Source organism: Anarrhichthys ocellatus, unplaced genomic scaffold (assembly GCF_004355925.1).
Source record: "Anarrhichthys ocellatus isolate YVR2014 unplaced genomic scaffold, GSC_Weel_1.0 scaffold10, whole genome shotgun sequence".
Taxonomy (NCBI): Eukaryota; Metazoa; Chordata; class Actinopteri; order Perciformes; family Anarhichadidae; genus Anarrhichthys; species Anarrhichthys ocellatus.
Genome location: NW_022280040.1, coordinates 4,837,606 through 4,857,781, shown reverse-complemented (window position 1 = coordinate 4,857,781; position 20,176 = coordinate 4,837,606). Strand labels below are relative to the sequence as shown.

The 20,176-nt window shown below is 44.5% G+C and overlaps 1 protein-coding gene across 1 annotated transcript in view; it reads right to left on the bottom strand.

Annotated features, from left to right (window-relative positions):
* map3k22 (mitogen-activated protein kinase kinase kinase 22) overlaps positions 1-20,176 on the bottom strand; it is a 36,269-nt gene that overhangs the window by 3,612 nt on the left and 12,481 nt on the right. The window contains exons 4-16 of the mRNA XM_031849983.1: positions 15,699-15,808; positions 14,234-14,271; positions 10,754-10,853; positions 9,901-10,017; positions 9,460-9,574; positions 7,704-7,825; positions 6,955-7,028; positions 5,836-5,897; positions 4,199-4,270; positions 3,524-3,688; positions 2,201-2,349; positions 1,927-2,058; positions 745-874 (exon numbers count right to left, since the gene is read on the bottom strand). Coding sequence (XP_031705843.1) covers positions 745-874; positions 1,927-2,058; positions 2,201-2,349; positions 3,524-3,688; positions 4,199-4,270; positions 5,836-5,897; positions 6,955-7,028; positions 7,704-7,825; positions 9,460-9,574; positions 9,901-10,017; positions 10,754-10,853; positions 14,234-14,271; positions 15,699-15,808 — 1,386 coding nt within the window. The remainder of the gene's footprint in view (positions 1-744; positions 875-1,926; positions 2,059-2,200; positions 2,350-3,523; positions 3,689-4,198; positions 4,271-5,835; positions 5,898-6,954; positions 7,029-7,703; positions 7,826-9,459; positions 9,575-9,900; positions 10,018-10,753; positions 10,854-14,233; positions 14,272-15,698; positions 15,809-20,176) is intronic.

Genomic DNA, 20,176 nt, shown 5'->3' with positions numbered 1-20,176 from the left:
ATTGAGAGGATAAATACGTGACCTGTACTCTTCTCGCTTCTTTAAGCTGTTTCCACTGCCTGTACGTTCATTTTGAGAACGTGGGACTCTCTAATGAATCACGTTAAAGCTTTACACGGCTCCTTGGAACATTAAATTCACAGACACTTTATAGTCTAATGTCACGGCTGCGATGCCAAGCTCTATCCGAAAACCCCCGTGTGCTGACAGCTCTTTTCCTGCATACAGAAGAGCTCTTGTGTGGTGAGATGAGCACACACACCGTATATTACACATGAAGAGCATTTTTAATGGAAAATCCCACCCACGTATATACTCTCATCGGGCCTGCCTGCGTCCTGTGAGACCTACTATCTTTTTTTCCCCACCAGACGGTACATTTCACCCTTCTTGGCCACAGCTGTACGGGCAGCCAAACTAAAGCCTTTCCATCCGGTGTTGGACATTTTTAGACTGGCCGATTTTCACCAGCATGAAGACTAATATATCTCAAAGGGGAGTTCAAAATAGCACATTTTTTCCAGGCTCCTTCTGTAGACGGTGAGTAACCACATGAGGAAACGTCAACCAGAATAAAATGAATGAACCGGGAGTTTTCTCAGCAACAGTTGCTGCAATAAGAACTATAAGGAAAGACTGTTACACTCGGTCGGCAAAGTCTGCGTCTCAAGTGTGTGTATTCACTGGTTTCAAATCCAATTAAAGCGCGATCCTGACCTTCGCAGGCTTGCTTGTTTCGGTTACCTTTGATGTCTCTGTGTACAATCATGTTGCTGTGCAGGTAGGAGACTCCTTGGAGGATCTGCCGGGTGTATCTCCTTGTCACCTTCTCTGTCAGGGCCCCATAGGCTTTTAGCTGGTCCTTTATTGAGCCCTGGAGAGACAGAAAGAGAGAGAGACACACAGAAAGGGAAGCGAGAGAATGAGTGGAAGGTCAAGAAACGCATTCATGGTCTTTATATTGGCTGTAAACTAATATTGTCACAGCTGTAGTTTGTCAAATTATCGCAAGATCTGCATTGGAAGGATGTGTATGATGGATATATAAAATGGTTCAGTGTCCGCCTGTTTTTAGGGAACATATGCATACCAACATGTTTCCAGTTGAAGCAGATTTATTTAGTGTTACTGCGAAAACATCCCCTGAGCCAATTTTTCTAAGTACAAAAAAACAAAGTGTATAAACACAATGTGCTGACAGCTTTTGATTCCAAACACCTCCGATGTCCTGCATTTCTTTTCATTTCCTGTTTTCAGTTCTTCATGCGGAAATCACAGCAGAAAAAGATCTCACACAGTGCAAACAAAACTTCTCCCCCTTCACTTTCAGCTGAAACCTCGACGGCCCTCTGACTCTCAGAGGGACACTTGCCCTCGTCCCCGTGGGGCGGCCAAAGTGTTATCGGTCAACCACAGCGGTGCAGCCGTGCAGAGCAGTCACACACATACTTGGCTTTGTCGTCTCCCCCGTCTGCCTCTGCCAGAAAACTACACTCAAACGTAAACATTTCCAATTTCTAGACAATGTGTGACTAAGACGCTCGACGGCACTCAGGGAAAAAAAACAGCCCAGGAAATATTAAAACCAGGCTCATGGACAAGGTCCACAGACGACAGTGTCTCATTAAGGCGCTCATTTAGTGAGAAAATGATCTCATAAACCGAGCTGTTCTTCTGACATCAACCACCAAAGACATGTTTGTTGACGACTGGTGACGTTTCGAAACAGATGTAGCCAGCAAGGGTTTGAATTGATGAGTGTCTTTCAACGTCTGTGTACCGACCTCTGCAGCCATAACAAGTCAAAATATGATTTATCCTCATTGTATCTAAATCAAACTTCATGACTGTTGCCTCACTGTTCTGCTACATGTGACTTATAAAAATGTAACAGTATTCAAATGAAATGCTCTGCAGAATACGCACCCCGGGCATAAACTCCACAAAAATGGTGAGTTTCTGCTGCTCAAGGTCCCGAAGACAACCATAGTACTGTACAATCCGCTCATGATGCAGATTCTTCAGCAGCTGAATCTCACACTCCAAAGCATTCACCTCCTACAGCAAAAAGAGTGTTACAGTTATGAAAAGCATAGATCAATTCAAATATACAGCATCTTGAATCTTGAATCATAAAATCACTGTGTTTTGCCCTAAGGCTGTGACTTATTCCAAACAGGTCTGAGGTGAACTCGCTCACCTTGCTGGTTTCTTGACAGTCGGTATCGAAGGGCACCTGCTTGGCGGCCAGCTCGCGGCCTGTGTCGGCATCGTAGCAGAGGTAGACTTCCCCGAACGCCCCGCGCCCCAGGAGCTTTCCTTGTCGCCAGTTGACTGGCGCCCGCGGTGCTGCAGAAACAAGACACCGCATGATGAAAACCCTCCCGTAATTCATTTGGTGGCTAAGCCCACAGAGGCAGACAGATCCACTGTGATATACTGATTTGAGAAAACACTGAAGCATGCCAGACTGTAGCTCGCACAGCAACCTCACCAAGACCAGACGTCACAAATCCACCGCAGGGTCGTCAAATATTCCCACTGCAGACCCTCCCAGATGGGGAAACCCCTGATAGCTGAGTGAAACCACGATTTCAGAGAGAGCATCTCAACAACTCTCATCTTCACAGGCCCAGACTCTGAGACTTTGTTTTGGTATTAACAGGCTTCTTTGTGGCCGGGTTAGACAGTTTGGTCTCGTGTGGGTGAGAAAGACACCGGAGACTTACACGTCAACCACAGACTGCTGAGTGGAGCTTGTTTCATGACAAAGACAAGTTCTGGGCAACGCGTTGTGTGGACTGAATGAGGACAGATGTGATTCGTGAGCATGTGGATGGATGATGAGAGGGGAATTCTGCCTGCTGTGACACACAGTATTACTGTACATTAGTCCTACTACCTCTTACTACTAAGGATTTAAACAGGTTTGACAGCCATGGAGTGTTTACTGGAGAATAACATATCATCATTTTCCCTTCACAAAAGAAGGCAAAGTGCTCAAATGATCATTTTGTCCAAAAAAACACTTCTGCACAAGAACTAAGCCTAAACAAAAAAATCCCAATTATGCAAAATTTGTATATAAACTTGGAAATATCCGAAGTAATTAAACAGGATTATGAATTATGATTGCGAATAAACAACCAATTGATGCCAGAATTCACTTTGAGAATTTTTGATCGGGTAACAAAAGAGAGAAAGTCTTTATTGTTCTAGGAAAGTTGTTTTTTTAAAGCACACACATGTTCATGTGACTGCGGACATATGGTTGTATATACAGATATATATTATGAGATTTATAGTACTTATGTAAAACGTACTGAGGTGTGAAACCCAGCCTCTCTCTGCTCTTGATATGCAGAAGAAAAGTCTGAACTTTCTTTATTCATCTCTGGATTAATGTCTTTTAATATCCACAGGAACCAGACAGGTGCAACACATATCAACAACAAAGGCCAAGAAATGCAGTTTATTTTAAGAAATATGTTTATGGTGAAGGTATCCTAAGGGTACTACTTACACTTGGCTGTACCACGCTGGCAGCTTTTGTCAGCGGTGCGGCCCAGTGAGCGCAGGTCGCTGTACTGCAGCGTGCTGTCTCCATTATAACTGCGTGTGCGACTGGAAGGAACCAGCTGGAACAGGTTCTCCTGCGGCATAAAGCTGCGCGGAAGTGTCCTGCGACCTGAAAACACACATATATATAAAGAAAATAGACATATTAATGACTTTACACACACAGGCCACTGCATCTTTTGTTTTCACTGTGAATTATTTCAACACTGTTTTCAAGAACGTTACAGGTGTTGTGCAGAAAGTGGGTTCTTGGCCAGCCAGAGCACGGACGGAGTGCCTCTCGCCACTCCGTCCTACTTCCCCTCAGACAGGAAGCAGGGCGCTGTGTTTTTATACAAGTTCGAGTTCACCGTGGGGAAACGTAAATCATTGCTAGCCAAGGTTAGCCTCTGAGTAAGCAATTACTAGCAGCTGCCTGGAATAGCAAGCCAGCACTTTATGTACCAAATCTACCCAGATAGCAAAAAGTGAAAAAAAAGTGATGTAAATGTGAGGAGGAGGCATAAAACATCTGACCAGATGGGAGGGTCTGGTAGTGGTGTGTGAATCTATCTGTGTTGTCCTGTAGACACAGTGCCATAGTGGTGTTGTTATTGCTCTAGCAAAGCCGGTTTCTTACGGTCTCCATAATCCTTGCTGCGATTGGGCAACTGGAACTGGCGAGGGAAAGTCCCTCCTTTCCCATGGCGACCTGAAGAGGGAGCAAAAGAGGCACCGCTGTGAGTTAGGAAGAAATGAAGCCTCAACAACAACTGAATTCTTGCTTTCTAGTTACAGTGCTCATAAATGTACTGCTTCAAGTACAATAATGCAGATTTAATGGGTTGGAGTTTGTCAGAAACACAAAAATAATGATGCCAAATACGAATAACGGACGCTAAACACATCTGTCACATCCGACAGACACTACATTGCTTTTGCTCATCCCTGCATGTCAACTCAAAGTTGAGTTCAAAAGCGGCGCGATGGAAGACAGCTTTTTCACACACCGAACAGAGCTATTGTACCGCCTCACTGCAGCCAAGAGAGAAAACAGCTCATCTGTGCTAGCTTAGCGTTAGCTCTGAACCCAGTGGAGCAGTAACTAAAGGCAGGTGGGGAGCACTGCTGACGCAGGCTGACACTAACTCTCTCTCACACACACACTGAATGGAGAGTAGTGGAGCTGCTTGCAATTGAAAGCAGCTGTTTTGTCAGATGACTGCCTCCCCTCGCACTGTTTTTGTGGCCGTATCCCATGGAGACGGGGGTTATTTTTTGTGTTTGGCAGCGCGGGATGGAGAGGAAAAACCTACTCACAGGGAATGGTAAACAAATACTCTAGCCCTCAGCAGGAAGGGCCACACAGCTTTACATCTGGGAGGGGAGAGTGCGTATTCGTGTGTGTGCAGGCACGTGCGTGCATGCGCTCCCAAGTGAGTCTTTATGTGCTGCTGCTGCTGCAGCTATACGAAGCTCCCATACTCCCAGTCTGTGTACACAGCGTGCAGCACTGCCTTTTTAATTTACAGCACGGGGGTGGTGAGGGAGAACAAGAAATGACCAGATTGGGAGATCTGCTGTGGTTCGTCTGTTCATGAGGATTAGTGTGGCGTTATCTGTCATCCTGCTCTATTTGATCTGCGTTCTGAAGGAAGAGGGACAGACCGGGAGCCAGGGGACACAAGGAACAGGGGAGAAGGGGGGCATCAAAAGGCGAGGGGACAGGGAAGGGAAGTGATCACGAACAGACAGGAAAGCAGCAATGTCTTTTAGGAACTGGAGTTTCAAAAAAAAAAAAAAAAAAAGGGGCAGACAAAGAGTAGAGATGAGATGAGAGAGACAAATGAGTTGGACAAAGGGTACACAGAGGAGACTGTGTGGAAGATAAACCAGGAAGAGTTATGACGCTATCACACTCCCTTCATCACCTCCTGAGACACAAGAAATACAACCGAGATATTAAATATCTCCACAATAACCCGTTCCTCATTTTAAGTATTTACTCCCAGATAAAAGCATCAAATAATATCATCCCCCTTCCTCATTAGTAATCTCAAGAGGGTATTCGCTGCGAGGAAACATTTTTGATAATCGGGAGCTGCACGAACAGAGCTTTAGTTCTGTTTCTGTGAAACTGATTGTGTGGCTATAATTACCAGAGAACGAGGAACTGACAAAACTTTCTGATAATGAACACGCTTTCAGCAGCGCTCTTTGTCTTTCCGCAGTGTTTTAGTTGACTCAACAGCCGGATAAACTGAGCTCTTCTCTTACCTTTGTATTCATAGTTGAGGTTCAGGTAATTATTGTCCCGGTTGTTCTGCGAGAAAGGAGGACTGAAATGACAAGAGAACAGGGGGGAAGAAGTTGAAAAACGGTTTGCTATTTAAAGTCCGTAATTTCCCCTTATCTTCAAACAGAGTCTGGTTACAGCTGCTGGTCCGAAACTTCAGACTGTAAAGCAGCACAAAATGCCTCAAAATGACTTTTGCATTCAATCTACTGAGCTTTCAGTCACAATTGATGTTCAACAACAATGTGCTGGAATAGAAAAGATAAGCTAAGAGCCTCCCTGCATTAACGATAAGAAAGTGAATTTGTGGTGCTGGAGAATGGCCGTGAAACTAACTTTCTATCATTAAACGTGTCAATGTACATCCAGCCCCCCCCCCTCCTCCGACCAAGCGGCCAGCCCTGCCCCGACGACCCGACAGAGAGTGACGTCTCTGTTGACCGTAGGGCGGTGCGGGGGCCACGAGACCCTGGATAAGGGGCACGCATGCCCCCTCGCAGGGAAAAGTTCCATGCACTCGTTTCCTGCCATTGTTCTGCAGCCTGGAGTCCAGATAAGCCTCGTGCAGGTAGAGCCGTTTCCGTCCTATACGCTCTCTCTCTCAACCTCACTCTTGCTCACTTTTCTTTTCCCTTTGATTCACATTCAATCTTTTTCACTCTTTCAACACTTTTTTTATTTTCTGGCTCAATGTTTCCCCCTCATCCAGCATGTTCTTGCTCAATCTTTCACGTCTGCCACTCTCTCTCTCTCTCTCTCTCTCTCTCCCCCACTTCCTGCAACAGCAAAGTGACCTGATTCTTTTCAGCACAAGCAGAGTCAAGGAGCTCTGCTGGCCTTTAACACAGTGTACAAACTTCTCAAGAGCCTCTAGCTGTGTGTGTGTGTGTGTGTGTGTGTGTATGTGTGTGTGTGTGTGTGTGTGTGTGTTTGCAACATACAAGATCACATCCAAGTGTGTTTACAGGCACGAACGCTGCGATGCAAACCCGAGTCTCGTATCTCTGCAAATAACGCAGCTCTGCGATACGAATGTGCACATCATACATCTAAATCTAAACCGACAGGGGTCATAAATCACACGTTGCATGACGACTCACCTGTCCAGCGCTTGATCTATTGATTGACAGCTGCTCGACAGTGAGTTGTCTGCGCTCCCGAAGGGATCCAGCATCTGACAGATATAATAACACAGAGGAATCGAGGGTCACAGAGCATATAATCATGTGGGAGAGAATTTAAAGCAGTGCAGAAAGTGTGGCGTGTGTAACTGCAGTGCAACATAACAATGTGAAAGGGGAGTGAGTACCGTGTGATTGTCTCTTCAAAGCTGCATATCCGTGTTGTACGCAGCTACATTAAAAAATATTCTCAGTGGTAACTTATGCAGTCATGTGCAACACCGCCGCTATCAATAATAACGTGCTGTACTTCATCTCCATAAGCAAACACTGACAAATGTACGACAAATTGAGCTTCCCTATATATGTGATGCACAATAAGCCCAGAACCACTATCCTGGGATCTTCCCGTTTACGAGTAGGATGATTTATCACGTTTACTAAGGACGAATTTGCTGTGCTGCACACAATAATAAATGATAGGGAACAACATGTTAATACCATTTGGTTTGAAAAACAATACAATTGTTCTTTAAACTAACTAACAGTAAAATAAATACTCATTCAGCCCAAAACGTTGAATGAAAATGAGCCATTTTCTTGTTTTGTTGGCTCTATCAGGCATGACACCCTAATGAAAATAAAAGACAAGGCAGAGGAAAGATGTCCCAGTTACAAATTATTGTCAAGGTAGACGCAAACAAATCCAGTTGTTGACATGCACTTACATTCTCGGGGATGAACTCCCCTTCACTGTGGATGCTGGTGTAGGAGCCCTGGCGGGCAATCTGCTGCTGCTCCTCTGGGACGCTGCCGGGAGGCGGGGACGTCCGACCCGTGTGCAGGGAACCTGGGACAGTTTCGGAAGAGTGCAAAGGAGGTAGAATGTGAGGGGTGAGGGGTGAGGAGGAAAGGAGGGAGCACAAGGGGAAGGTGATGAAGAGATGAAAGCGAGGGGAGAAAATGGCGTTGTTGTGTTATTCATGGGTACAAGTTCAACAGTGCCGGGACTACGAGACATGATTTACTAAACCACACTGCTACCACCTCTAACCTCAATTACTGTGACAAACGCTCCCCCGGCTGAGCTGCAGCACTCGTCCTTGACAGTGTAAGAAGACCTACTGAAAGTCTGTCCATCGCTAGCTGAGCTGGCGGCAACACTGAAAAAGTGCATTGAGGTCCAATGGGTGCCGAGATGTGCAGGAACGGTTCAATATCAGTAACCAGTCTAGTTTCAGTTTCACTGGAAAGTAAAACTCCTTTTTCTTCATAGTTCAGTTTCTTTCTGCCTCTTTCCCCTCTCTCCGTCCTCTCCTCCCTCCCCCTGCTGCTAAACGTCATCGAGGTACCCGGGATCACATCACATCTTCACTCAACCATCCACTGTGACCGCTCTCCTGTCACCTCTTATCTGCCACCACTCCCTCCACCTCCATCCTCTCGGACTTGCGGCTGGCGTGGGAATTGATAGAGAGCGGGGTAATTCTACGAAATTCATATGACTCCGGGTGGTGGCTGGCGCTGATGTTATTGGGGCTATGTGAGAAAGATCGGCGCCGACAGCCCATCATAAAGCGCTTTCGGCTGCTATGCAAGACCGCAAAGGAGCGCTGGTGGTTTTCTGCATTTGTCGGAGGTTGAAATGTGACTGCAACATTGACCTTTCTGGAGAGACCTGATATAAAGGGAGTGAAAAGATTCAGACAAGGGAGATGGGGGGGGGGGGGGAGCTCAGTATTTCACAGAGCAAATTAAACCGACACACTTTGTTACAAACAAAGCCAGGAGGGACAACAGAACTGGAGCGTGCCGTGTTATCTAGCCGCTGAGTGTGACTAGACGACAAGAAAAAGACTGCCTTAAAAGAGTAGTTTGAGATTTGAGCTTTTTTGCAAAGTGTGAGATGAGAAGATTGATGCAACTCTCATGTCTGTTAAATAATCCGTTAAAGATAAAACTACAGCCAGAGGCCGTAAGCTAACGGTCTGAAGACTGGATGCAAAAAAAACTAAATATACTGTAAGCTGTTCATTAGTGAGATTTAGAGGCATATTGTGTTACCGTTGGACAAACATCCTCAGAATCACGAGCTATGAGGCAGATGGAGAGCTGCTTGGTATGAGAGCAGACACTTGTCCTTGCTTTTGACCCGACATCTCTCTGGCTGTTAAAGTTGTCACTTGCACCTCCGATTTACATTTGTCCATTCTGCCAAAGCATGTCCCTCATCTTCCCATTAACATTCCTATGACTTTGACATCAGTCTGCGTCGTAAATTGATGCTGACACGCCACCCTTGAGGCCTCAGCAGGTGAACAAGACATCTTGGCATCACCAGGATTTGGTTGCAACTCTCTGCTTTTTGCTTTTCTGGGAGAAGTTGCGTCTCAGCGGCTCCTGACAGAGCTGTAATGGCATTCTGATTGCTCCGATGGTCATTGACTTATAATTTCCGCGTGCGTTTTCCACATGGCGGCTCACCTGTCGAGTGTTTGCGCACCCTCTCCGAGCCCTTGAGCAGGGACCCCTTCAGATCTCCGAGTGACCGTGATGACCTCATCTCGCTTTGTTTGTCCCTGCTGTTCACCTGTAGGTACTACAGAGAGAAAGTACATTGTAAGTGGAGCAAGCAGCGAGAAAGACAAAAGAATCAGGAGAGGAAGTGAGGGCGGCATTGCATCATTGTTCAGTTACATCATCATATCAGATGGGGACGTTTGTTTCCTCCAAGTGACTGTGTTGAGCAAATAGAAGCTGTGATGCAGTTGACTTAGGTTGAAGGTTACGTGGTTTTAAAAAGACAATGACTTCATGCAGCAGAGTTCACGCTATTTACTCATTTCTTCTTTATTTCAGGAAACTGTTCATTGCAGTGTCTGCAATGAACAGTTTCATGTCTTCAATACTTTGTTAGAGACTCACATGGTTGTTCTTAGGGGTCTTTAGCAGTATTCTGAGCAGCCCGTTAATCCCCGAGCTGCAGCCCAACGTCAGCACCGCCTGATCCAGGTCCTCCTGGGTCTTCAGGGGCAGCAGCAACTGAAAGGACAAGAAAACATACAGCGCATGACCTTTAATTCCCCATTGTTTCAGAATGGTGGCATGTCAAAGCAGCAGCGCATGCATGACGTACTGCAGATGTTGTTGTTGCCGTTAGAGGAATACTTCACCCACATAATTACCATTTGCATATCAATTACTCAACCTGTGTTACCCCTGAATTCTTGAAGAAGAATGAAGAATCAAAAAACACAGAAAGATCTTGAAGAATTTAAGTAAATGGGGGCCGCGTTTAACAACAGCACAACCAAATCAAAACATCCGTATACAAACTCCCACACAACTTGGACAATACAATCCAAGTCTCATTTATCCCCAAACAAATGCATTTCCACTAAAGCCTTACTGAAAACACTCCGGACTTATCCGCACTTTCACAGCCGAGTAGTGTGTTTGTGCCAGCGACTGTGGCGCGGCCCCCCATTTACTTGAATTAATCAAGATCTTTCTCTGTATTTCGATTCTTCATTCGCCTTTAAAGCTAGCGAGAAAAATGAAGTTTTCTTCATCAATCCAAGGTAACACGGGTGAGCAATTGATATTCAAACGGTCATCTTCTGGGTGAAGAATTCCCTTAAAGCCTCATTAATCTTCATTGGTGATTTTCAAGGAAAAATTAGATATTAATGATACTAACAGAGCATACATAAATACTGGAATGGAATCCACATGAAGTGTTAACTGCTTTTTTTGTTTTCTAACACTGTTCTTGTACCTCTTTTTCCATGAAGAACATGTCCATCTGCTGGCCAAAGGCCTCGGTCACTTTCTGCAGCAGCTCCTTGATCTTCAGCGGCCTCTGAAACGGGATGATCCTGGGAAGCAGAGAACGCCGGCACGGTCAGAGGTCGGAAAAAGAAGCTGGTGTTGTGTCTAGCTGTGACACTCACAAGCTCAGACTATGAAACCAAGTCTGAGGTGAGATTTTGGCAAAATTAGCAGCTGACTGGCAGCTTTTACTCATAGTTCCCAAGTTTGTTATATTTTTATTCATGCCATTATGACACACAGAAAAAGGAGTTATAGACATGATGAATCTGGTTCTTTCCTATTCTTTACTGGTATTTTTCAAACATGTGTTTGGATTGGATGCCCACGTAAGAATATCTTTCTTATCCATTTTATGAGTGTTTCGAAGATAGCGAGAGCAAAAAACTCATAGGTCATAAGGTTCAAGGAGAGCTGATGCTAAAGGGGCTTTTATGCAACAAAAAACAGAACCTTGACGTATATGGATGCGTTATCTACTTTACGCCTACGTGTGTGTGACTGAGTGCGCTCACTCTATCGGTCCGAGCTTAACAGCCAGTGTTTGTAGTGAGTGAGTTTAGATGCGTGCGCGTCGGGAAAACTCGACATGCATGAGTGTGCATCGCAATCAGTGTGTGCATCGGGCCACTGTTTCAACACCACTAGGGCCTCTCCACTAAGCCCGCACAGAGGCAGATGGGAAACTTCCTGAGAGGAAAGGGGAAAAAAAAAAAAAGAAAATCTGGAGCGACAGCAAAAGCAGCAGGATGTGTGTCTTTCCCTCCTATTTTAAAGAGTGACAGATACAGAGACGTGGAGATATTTACAGACTGTGAGAGAGAAAATAAATGGAGACAGCCTGACAAAATAAAAGGAAAGAAAGAGAAAGAGATTCTCGCCGGCACTTATTTTCCTCTCTTTTCTATCCACCCCCCTCCCTCCCTCTGCTTTTGAAGACTCCACAGCCCACTATCTCTTTATAGTATCCTGATAAAAGGACCTGTTTTCATCTCATCATTTCCTCATCAGAGGCCAAAGCTCTGGCTATCTTAATGACTGCTTATTATTTCCCTCATTTGAGGAGAGGATTCTAGGAAGAGGGAGGCCTGCAGATCAGAGGCGAGCAGCAGCACAGCTAAACGCTCTCCGTCTCTGTTTATACTCGCTGATGATGTGTCTGATAAAGAGCTGGAGGGATGTGAAGGGGGGGAGGGCAGTGTGGGGGCTGTGAGGATGCAGCTCCAAAAGATACGGCTTTCCTTCCTCTGTGCAAGCATGTGGACACACAGATTTGCAAAGTAAAACCAAAGCGTTCACACATCCCAGCACACTCTCTCTTTCTCTCATGGACACAATCACACACCAGAAAAAAAAAATACGGCCTGGCGCTGTTCCTTCACTCTCTGGCGGGAGACCCTGATGCAGAGCCAGGGGGAAGAGAGACACACAGCTCCTATTTCCTGCCCCAAACCGTCAGTGCTTGCCAACGAAAAGAGAGACCGTCCAATTAGATTTCATTGTGGACAGACAACACGGTTATCCTGACTCAGGGACTACTAATACCTCAAGCGCTGTGCTCAGATACAACGTGTAATTCACACCGGGGCTGCAACTTGGATTATGATTGTGATCTAATATGACGTTAAATTCTTTTATGAAAAGATCTCATCTCTGTGTTATCAAGAATGAAAGGAAGTTTTGTTGATAATCAATAATCAAATTTGATCATATTAAACTCAGTCACAAGTGCCTTCATAAACAGGTTCAGGCGGTGTTTTTGTCGAGGCCTCAGTAATGTAGTTCAGTTGCTTCTTATTTGGTTTTGCACAAAGACCCGGTTACAGACAAAAAATGCTAACTAGCTTAGACTATAAATGCAATGTCATGCAGTTTTGTTCGATGCTATGTTCTTATATGTACTATGTACTAGCATAGCACTACTAGTACTAATAATAATAATAGTAGTAATAGTACTAGCTCTGTTTTTGTTCTCCACCAACTCCTGAAAGAAATAGCTGGCTCCTGAGCTGCTAAATGCTAGTCGCTAACTTTGTTTGTCTGTCATTTGCTGCCGGGCGGGTAATGTAATGTATGATGGATTTCTGGAGATTGTTTCCTTATAAAAAATAAATAAAAAAATGAAAAGCTGCCTGCTTGTAAGAGCAGTGAGAATGCGCAAACACTGTTAAGTTTTGAACGAGGCCCTTTCACATATACATTATAATATGATGCAGTGTTAATATTTAAAAAAAATATTGATTAGAGCAGTTTTAAACAAATGAATATGAGTTGTTGCTACTGTAAATCAAAGTGAAAGGGGTCAGAGCTCAGTCAAGCTAACTTAACAACATGACATCCTCTATGAATTCACGGAGGATGAAAAAAAAAAAATGCACTAAAAAAAAAGAGTAGCTTTTGAAATCAGTGAATGGAGTCTCACGGTGAGCTTTTGTGTGTCTGTTCCAAGAGAGCAGTGTGGTGTGAGGGGAGCTCTTGAGAAAGAGGAGAAGACAGCAAGATGGAGAAACAGAGGGAGGCAGAAACACAGAGAGACAGGAACATGAAAAACTTGTCTCTAACTCAGCAGAAGCCAATTAAGGCTGTGAAAAAGCGGAGAGGCCCAATGTGAAGCCGTATTCTGCTAGAGGAGCGTGCCGTTTCCCTTCTCTTCCTCACTCCTGAGAGCCTGTGGTTTTCTAATCACAGCCTAACTGAACCAATGCCTGTCCCCCTGGTCTATATTCAGATGAATCAAGGCAATTACTTTAGTAGGTGGACGAGGGTTTCATGGGGACAAAGTCTGTCTGTGAACTTGGACCTCTGCCAGGATGCAGCGCTGAAGGCCAGACAAGGACCCGAGAGACTCATACTGCATCCATACATGGAACCTCTCCCGGTTCAAAAGATCTGTTATTCATACTGGGCGCCTTCGCTTTCAAAGTACTCAGTTGTGGTAAACAAACTGTAAGGCACCTTGGTGGGAAAACTGCTCGCAAGACCGTCTCCAGACAGAGAGTTAATGTAACCATGCTTTGCTTGTTGAATAACTCGTGAGGCTGGTGGTGTGAAGGACGATAGATGGCTGCAGGGTGAAGGATGTGGAAGACAGAAAGAAGGCACAAGTAAACACAGCAGATGAAGTATTAATTTGGGGTGTGCCGTGCCTGGAAGACTGGACACTGTCTTTTCGCTCATTCCCTCTCTTGGGCCCTCTCTCTTTCTTTTTTCCTCTCTCAAACTGCCCTTCCGAGCCTGAAAACACAAGGCCCCGGCTAAATGTCAAAGCAGGAATTTTCCCTCTCTTTATGCTACTCTGGCAGGCAACTGTGATTTCCACTAGACACTAAAATCCCAGGCAAGGCAAAGCATAACAAAAAGGATCCGAACTGAAGAGTTAAGGCTTGGACAGAGGAGAAGAAAAAACAATACGGAGGTTCCAACATACCGTTTTTCTCTCTCATGCTCCAGCTTGACTCTTAAATCCTGTTGAGAGGAAAAATAACAACAAAGGGGAGTTATGGAAGTGGAAAGTAAAAACGTGGGATTTGGGCAGCTGAATGGATGAAAGCAATAAGCTGGACAAGGCATTTAAGTGACAATAAAGGATTATAATTATAAAATATTTTAAAAGGGCTGTTGCTGAATTTTGAACTGCAATACAAAGACAATCTTTCCTTCAACTTGACTCCAAAGATGGCATGACACAATATATGTTCTCATTACCCGAGTGAGCGGGAATCTGGAGGAGCCTGAAAGTCTGCATGAGGTCATGGTGATAAGCTAACAGTGACATCACATCAATGCGAGCGACTGGTTAAAAAAGTAGGGATTTACCCCAAACTGCCTCTGCTCCTCGCTGTTTGTTTATGGCTCATCATAAACATTGGTGCTTCAAGAGCAGTTACCAATTATCATTCCACGGGGGGAACAAACGCACAAGGAAACAACTTCCAGAAAGAGGCACAAGGTGATTAAGAGAAATAATATCCTGGAAGTTAGCAGGCCATAAACCGTAATCTTTGAATAGCCTCAAGATACTTCAAAGTGATTTGTCTTTGTTACAATAGACCAGTCAGGGCACAAGCTAAGCCAAATGCCCTCCTTTATTTTGCTCTGTTTGTGTGCACCTGCAGCATGCAGCTACATACAATACACTGCAAATCAGCTTTCTTAAGTTAAGTCTGGGATTCCCATGCCAATAAATGTAAATGTGCAGCACAGTGTCACATTAGCGTCTGCAAAATGTGTTTGAATTTGACTGGGAATAAGCTCCTTTCAGTCACATGTCCTCTCCAAAACTACAGCACAACCTTCACCTGACTTTGGCAGCCGTCAGTCCAGAGAAACAAAAATCTAAAAGGAAGTGATGCGGAGGTTTTGTGTGAAAACCCAGAATAACAGTAAAGGTTAAAGGCAGTGCTGAGTTTGTGGTGTGTGTGGTTAATGAACCATAATTGAGCAGACTGTGTGACAGCTTTAATGTGATACTCAAAAAAAACTACAACCCCCCCCCGTCGATTTCAAGAATGCCTGTAAAAATTTTATAGTTTGCATGACGAGCAGCAGCTGTGATCGGACTAAATTCATGTCCGCTGCAATGGATTCCAATGGTAAGGGGGGTTTTACAGCAGAGAAAGCTTCATCTAAAGCTATTCATGCACTTTTTGTATACTCAGCATGTCCCAATCATTCCCTGTTTTATCAGAATATGGCTCATTACGTGCAATTCTGATGGAGCTGTGTATTTACTCTTTTTCATTGAACCCAATTGTGTTAACATGATTTGGGCTGCTCTTCTCGGTCAGGAAAGAAACCGCAAACCTTTCACTACGAGGAGGTCAGAGGTTGATATCGGCACTCAAGAGATGGACTTTGAATGTAGTGTGTCACCTCAAATGCACCATGCGTACCTGTTTGTAGAGTAAGGTTCTGTTCTTGGGCTTGTGGCTGTTGTGCTGGGTGTAGCAGCGACCCAGGGCTGCCAGGTCCTTCATAATGGAGTTGAGCGCCTCCTCGTCATCTAAACACGGAAAATACACATTAGTTGAGCGACATCACTCTCACCGCTTTGATAAAAGAATGGAAAATCCACAATCACCTATAGCTCTATAAACTCACTTTCCAGGGGGACATTAGCCACCCATGCGAACATTTCTCTTGACATTTAGAGCGTCTTGGATGAGTGATGATAGCCTAAGGAGGTAACGCGAGTCGGGTTTGATCATTTGTCATGTGTCGGAGCTTGTGTTGGCTCAGACCAGGCAATGGGGCAACACCTGGCCTGTTACTTCCTGTTCTGCCGAGTTTCCACTAATGGAAAGAATCCAGTGGTTTCTCTCTCATATAATCAAAACAACACATTCTCTATGAAAAGAGAAGGTACCCAGAAAAAGGGGAAGCTTTGTTTTAAAAACCTGTGTCTTCTCTGGTGTGTATTGCTATTTATGTTTGAGTAAAGTGAGGAATTCGGATGCTGTGGATAAGCTTAACAATGCTGGTGGCTCTCAAACTCTGTACTCTGCATACAAAAGCTGTGAAAGAGAAAAGGTGTTCAATAATGCAGCATGTGTGTCCGTGAGCAATGTGGTGGCGACTGTGTGGCCTGGAGCTTGGTTATTAGGCACTTTACTGTGTCATTCTGTATCAATGGAGAGATTTCAGGAAAATAATTATTGAGTTTGAATTACATCTCCTGTAATCAGACAAAGATTGATCTTTTCTTTTGTCAAAAGCTTCAGAATCAAAGAGGCTGCAGGTTAGTCAAGTGCGTTTCAAATTCATACCTCACTTCTCACAGGGGACGGGTCTACAGCGTTCATTAAATCCTTAAAAAAAAATCATTTAGCAAACCTGCAGGTGCAAGAGACAGACGCTCGGCAACTAGCCAGTGTTCCATTCCTCACTCATCATCTCCCACTTCACTCATGCTGCCACACGCACACACTCACACTCTCTCATGTCTAAAGGGGGCAATCATGCAGATGAGCATGTCAGACATTACCATATCAAGAGACTTTAATACAACCAATTATCTGAGTGCGGTGATTACAATATAAAGAATAGGTCGTTGACCTCAGCTCCATGTCTGCCCCACGGATGAGCCTTGAGTGCATTCATTATAAAAGCACACACACACACACACTTTGTTAACTGGGAAACCAGGCCAGGTGTGTGCCACGCTACACAAACAGCTCCTGCACGAAAGACCTCATTCTTTAAAATAAAAGGGATCCGTGTGTGTGGAAGACCACTGGGAATGTCATTCACACAGTGTGATAGAAGCACAGGGAGCAGATGTGGTCCGAGATGCCATTTGATCTTTTTCGGCTCTGGTTGCCAGCCGTTTGGCGACAGTGGGCCAGTCCGTTAGGGTCACCCAGGCATCAAAGCACACGGACACAAACATTGATTTACACTCCCAAATACATCGATCCAACATCGACCTCAAATCAGGATATTCAAATCTGTATACCTCACTGCTTAGGGGTCATTTTTATGTAAGGTAAAATGAGGTGAGAGAATGCCATCGCATCAGAAAACTGACAGCTATGATTGAATGAATGTAGTGAACACAGACTTTTTCTAATTACGCTGTGTTTAATTGTAGACCGGGCCGATAACCCAATCCGTTTAATACAGGCAGTATCACCCAATAAAGAGCTGGTGGATCCGGTCAGTGGACCTCTAATCCAAATATAAACAAGCATTCATTAGCAGGTATCAACTTGGTATGAATTCCTGCTAAAAGGTAATGAAGTGTTGTTATTTTTAAATGTTTCCAGAAAACCAGCCCCATCTATTTTTACTTAGGCTATAAATGGCCAACATTTTCCAGAAGACCTTTCAATAAACTCAGGAAAATATGCCCGAATTAGCTCATTTCAGCTGCTGCACACTTGGGTGAAGATACTTTAAACAACGGTGTTTATAAAATAAATCCAGAAATGTAAGGTATGTAAAAAAAAAATGTAATTTTTTAAATGCTGGATCCTACATGGTACTGTATGGAGAGGTGGAGGTCTCAAAACTCCGAGCTTAACCTTTATCAATATTCTGCTTTTCACTGGAAAGCTACCAGCTCTCTTCGGGCGATTTCAAACGTTGACCTCTGGCCCGATCACAGAGCGAACATGAATTGCGGTCAAACCAGATGAGTGAGGAAGTGAGGAATGACGGCACACTCCCTCCACTTACAGAGGAACTAAATAAGGCAGAGCGATAAGTAAAAGTCACGCCGACAAAATCTCAGCCCTTAATGCAAACAGTACCGAGAGAAAGAGAGAGAGAGCGAGAAAGAGAGAGAGAGAATCTTGAAATTAAGAATGATAACTTTAATGCTTTATTATGTCAAAGCACCAAAACAGAACTAAATGATTGAGAATTAAGTATAATTAGGGACAATCAAGTAAGCACGACTCTTATCAAATGATTGTGCCTCATTAGCACATTCCTCTCCATAGTAACAAGTTTACAACTCAATGTGTGGGCTTGTGTGACTGCGATAAGCTCAGGTAACTGTGTGACAGGTGAGCCACTTGTCAGTGTCTTCCTCTCCGCATGCTTGTTGAAGAGATACGACAAAAGGAAGAATAGAGGGAAGAGTGAAATGACATCTACGTATGTAAACAACCCGCATTCCTCCAAAGACCAAAAAAAAAAAAAAAAAAAAAAAAAAATCACACAATGCTCATTCACAGCGAAGCAGCTACATAGTGTATCGACCTTAATCTCCCTGCTGGTGCTTGCAGAAAAGGACAGTTTGTTAAAAATACAAGCTGTCAGGACCGCTGGATGACTAACTGCTCGACTGAGCCCGTCCTCTCCGAACAGGAAGGAACTGAGTCACCGTCTCTGTTCTGAATACGAAGCAGGGCTAACCGCGTTACTCCACATCAGGAAATGAATGGATTTTTGATTGAATCAGTCAAAGATGGAGACGAGGGAATAGAGCGTTTGCCCATGGCCACTCTGTGACCAAACCAAAAAATATAACATATAATAATACAACATGTTGCCGTTGTACTGCATACGCACGGCAAGAAAAGTGTGCATTAATTACTGTTATGATAATAACAGTAACCATCTCTGTGTCTTATTATCGCTGCTTTTCTCTCTCTCTCTGGTGACACGTGTTGTTTCAGTTAAGCCTCTTCAGGCTCGGAGCTCCAGCCTACCCTGAGCACTGGCAGTCAAGGATACAAAACAAACAACAGAGGCCTGCAATGCGTGTATCCATGTGTGTTTGTGTGTGTGTTTGTGGTCTGTGCCGGGGCCTTAAGGATAATAGCAGAGGGCGAGAGTGGGAGGGCTGGTTGGCGAAGGGGGTAGTGAGAGTGTGAGAATTGCGTGGTGGCGTACAGAGCCGGCAGCAATGGCGGCCTATAAATTAATTTATTACATCACTGAGGCCTGGTCGGTAGCCGCTGCCAGGCCGAGGCCAGCCAAGGCTAACCACCAGCACAGTGGAAAGCAACCAGCTCGCACATCCCTGCCAGGAGCAGCCTCACAAAAACCAACTACAGGAACCTGAGGAACCTTAAGTCAACTTGACCGAGAGGATAGTTGAGAATTCGTTTTCTGGCATTTGGATGCGTAGCAATACCTTCAGTTTATTTCCTGTGCTTCTTCTTGTGTCTAGGGTGAAATGTGACAAGCATAAGAAAAGGGGGAATTCCAGGAAGCGAAGCAGAGCGAGCAACATTACACAATGGAGGCTGATTGCTAGGCATTGCATCATCACTCTTCCATCTTTCTTCTTTTTTTTTTTCGAAGGCTAAAAGCCGAGAACTGTGAAAGTGGCAGTGGGTGAAATGAAGTTGGAACTCCAGTCCAAGATGGTTTACGTAAAAGGGAGTTATTCTCTCTGTCGGAAAGTTAGATTGTTTAGAATTGGACCAGATTTGTGATAGATGTAAGCAAACTCCTGCAAGTCTATTAATCATGTTTTGGTCATGTCCAAGACCACATTACTTCTGGCAGTCTATTTCTTTTATTACTTTCTCTGAAATGATAGAGCAGCCGATAGATCCTCGTATTGCTTTAATTGGTGTTGTACCACAGGGTTTGCACCTACGTAATTATCAGTGCAACGTGATGGCCTTTTACACTCTAGCGACTTATGCCGTTCAGGTGAAAAGACCCACTTCGCCCCTTCGCATTGGATCAAAGACATTATGCAATATCTCAAGCTAGAGAAGATACAATATTCTCTCCAAGGGTTTGATGCAATTTGACAGCCTTTCTTGACATTTGTGGAAAATATGTGCTTTTACTCTGCGGCAAATGTGAGAAAAATGGCCAACTCTAATTTAGTTGTACGTGTTGGGGGGGGGGGGGGGGGGGGGGGGGGGCAAGAAAAAATGGGAAGTTCTTTTGATAAAAAGTGTGA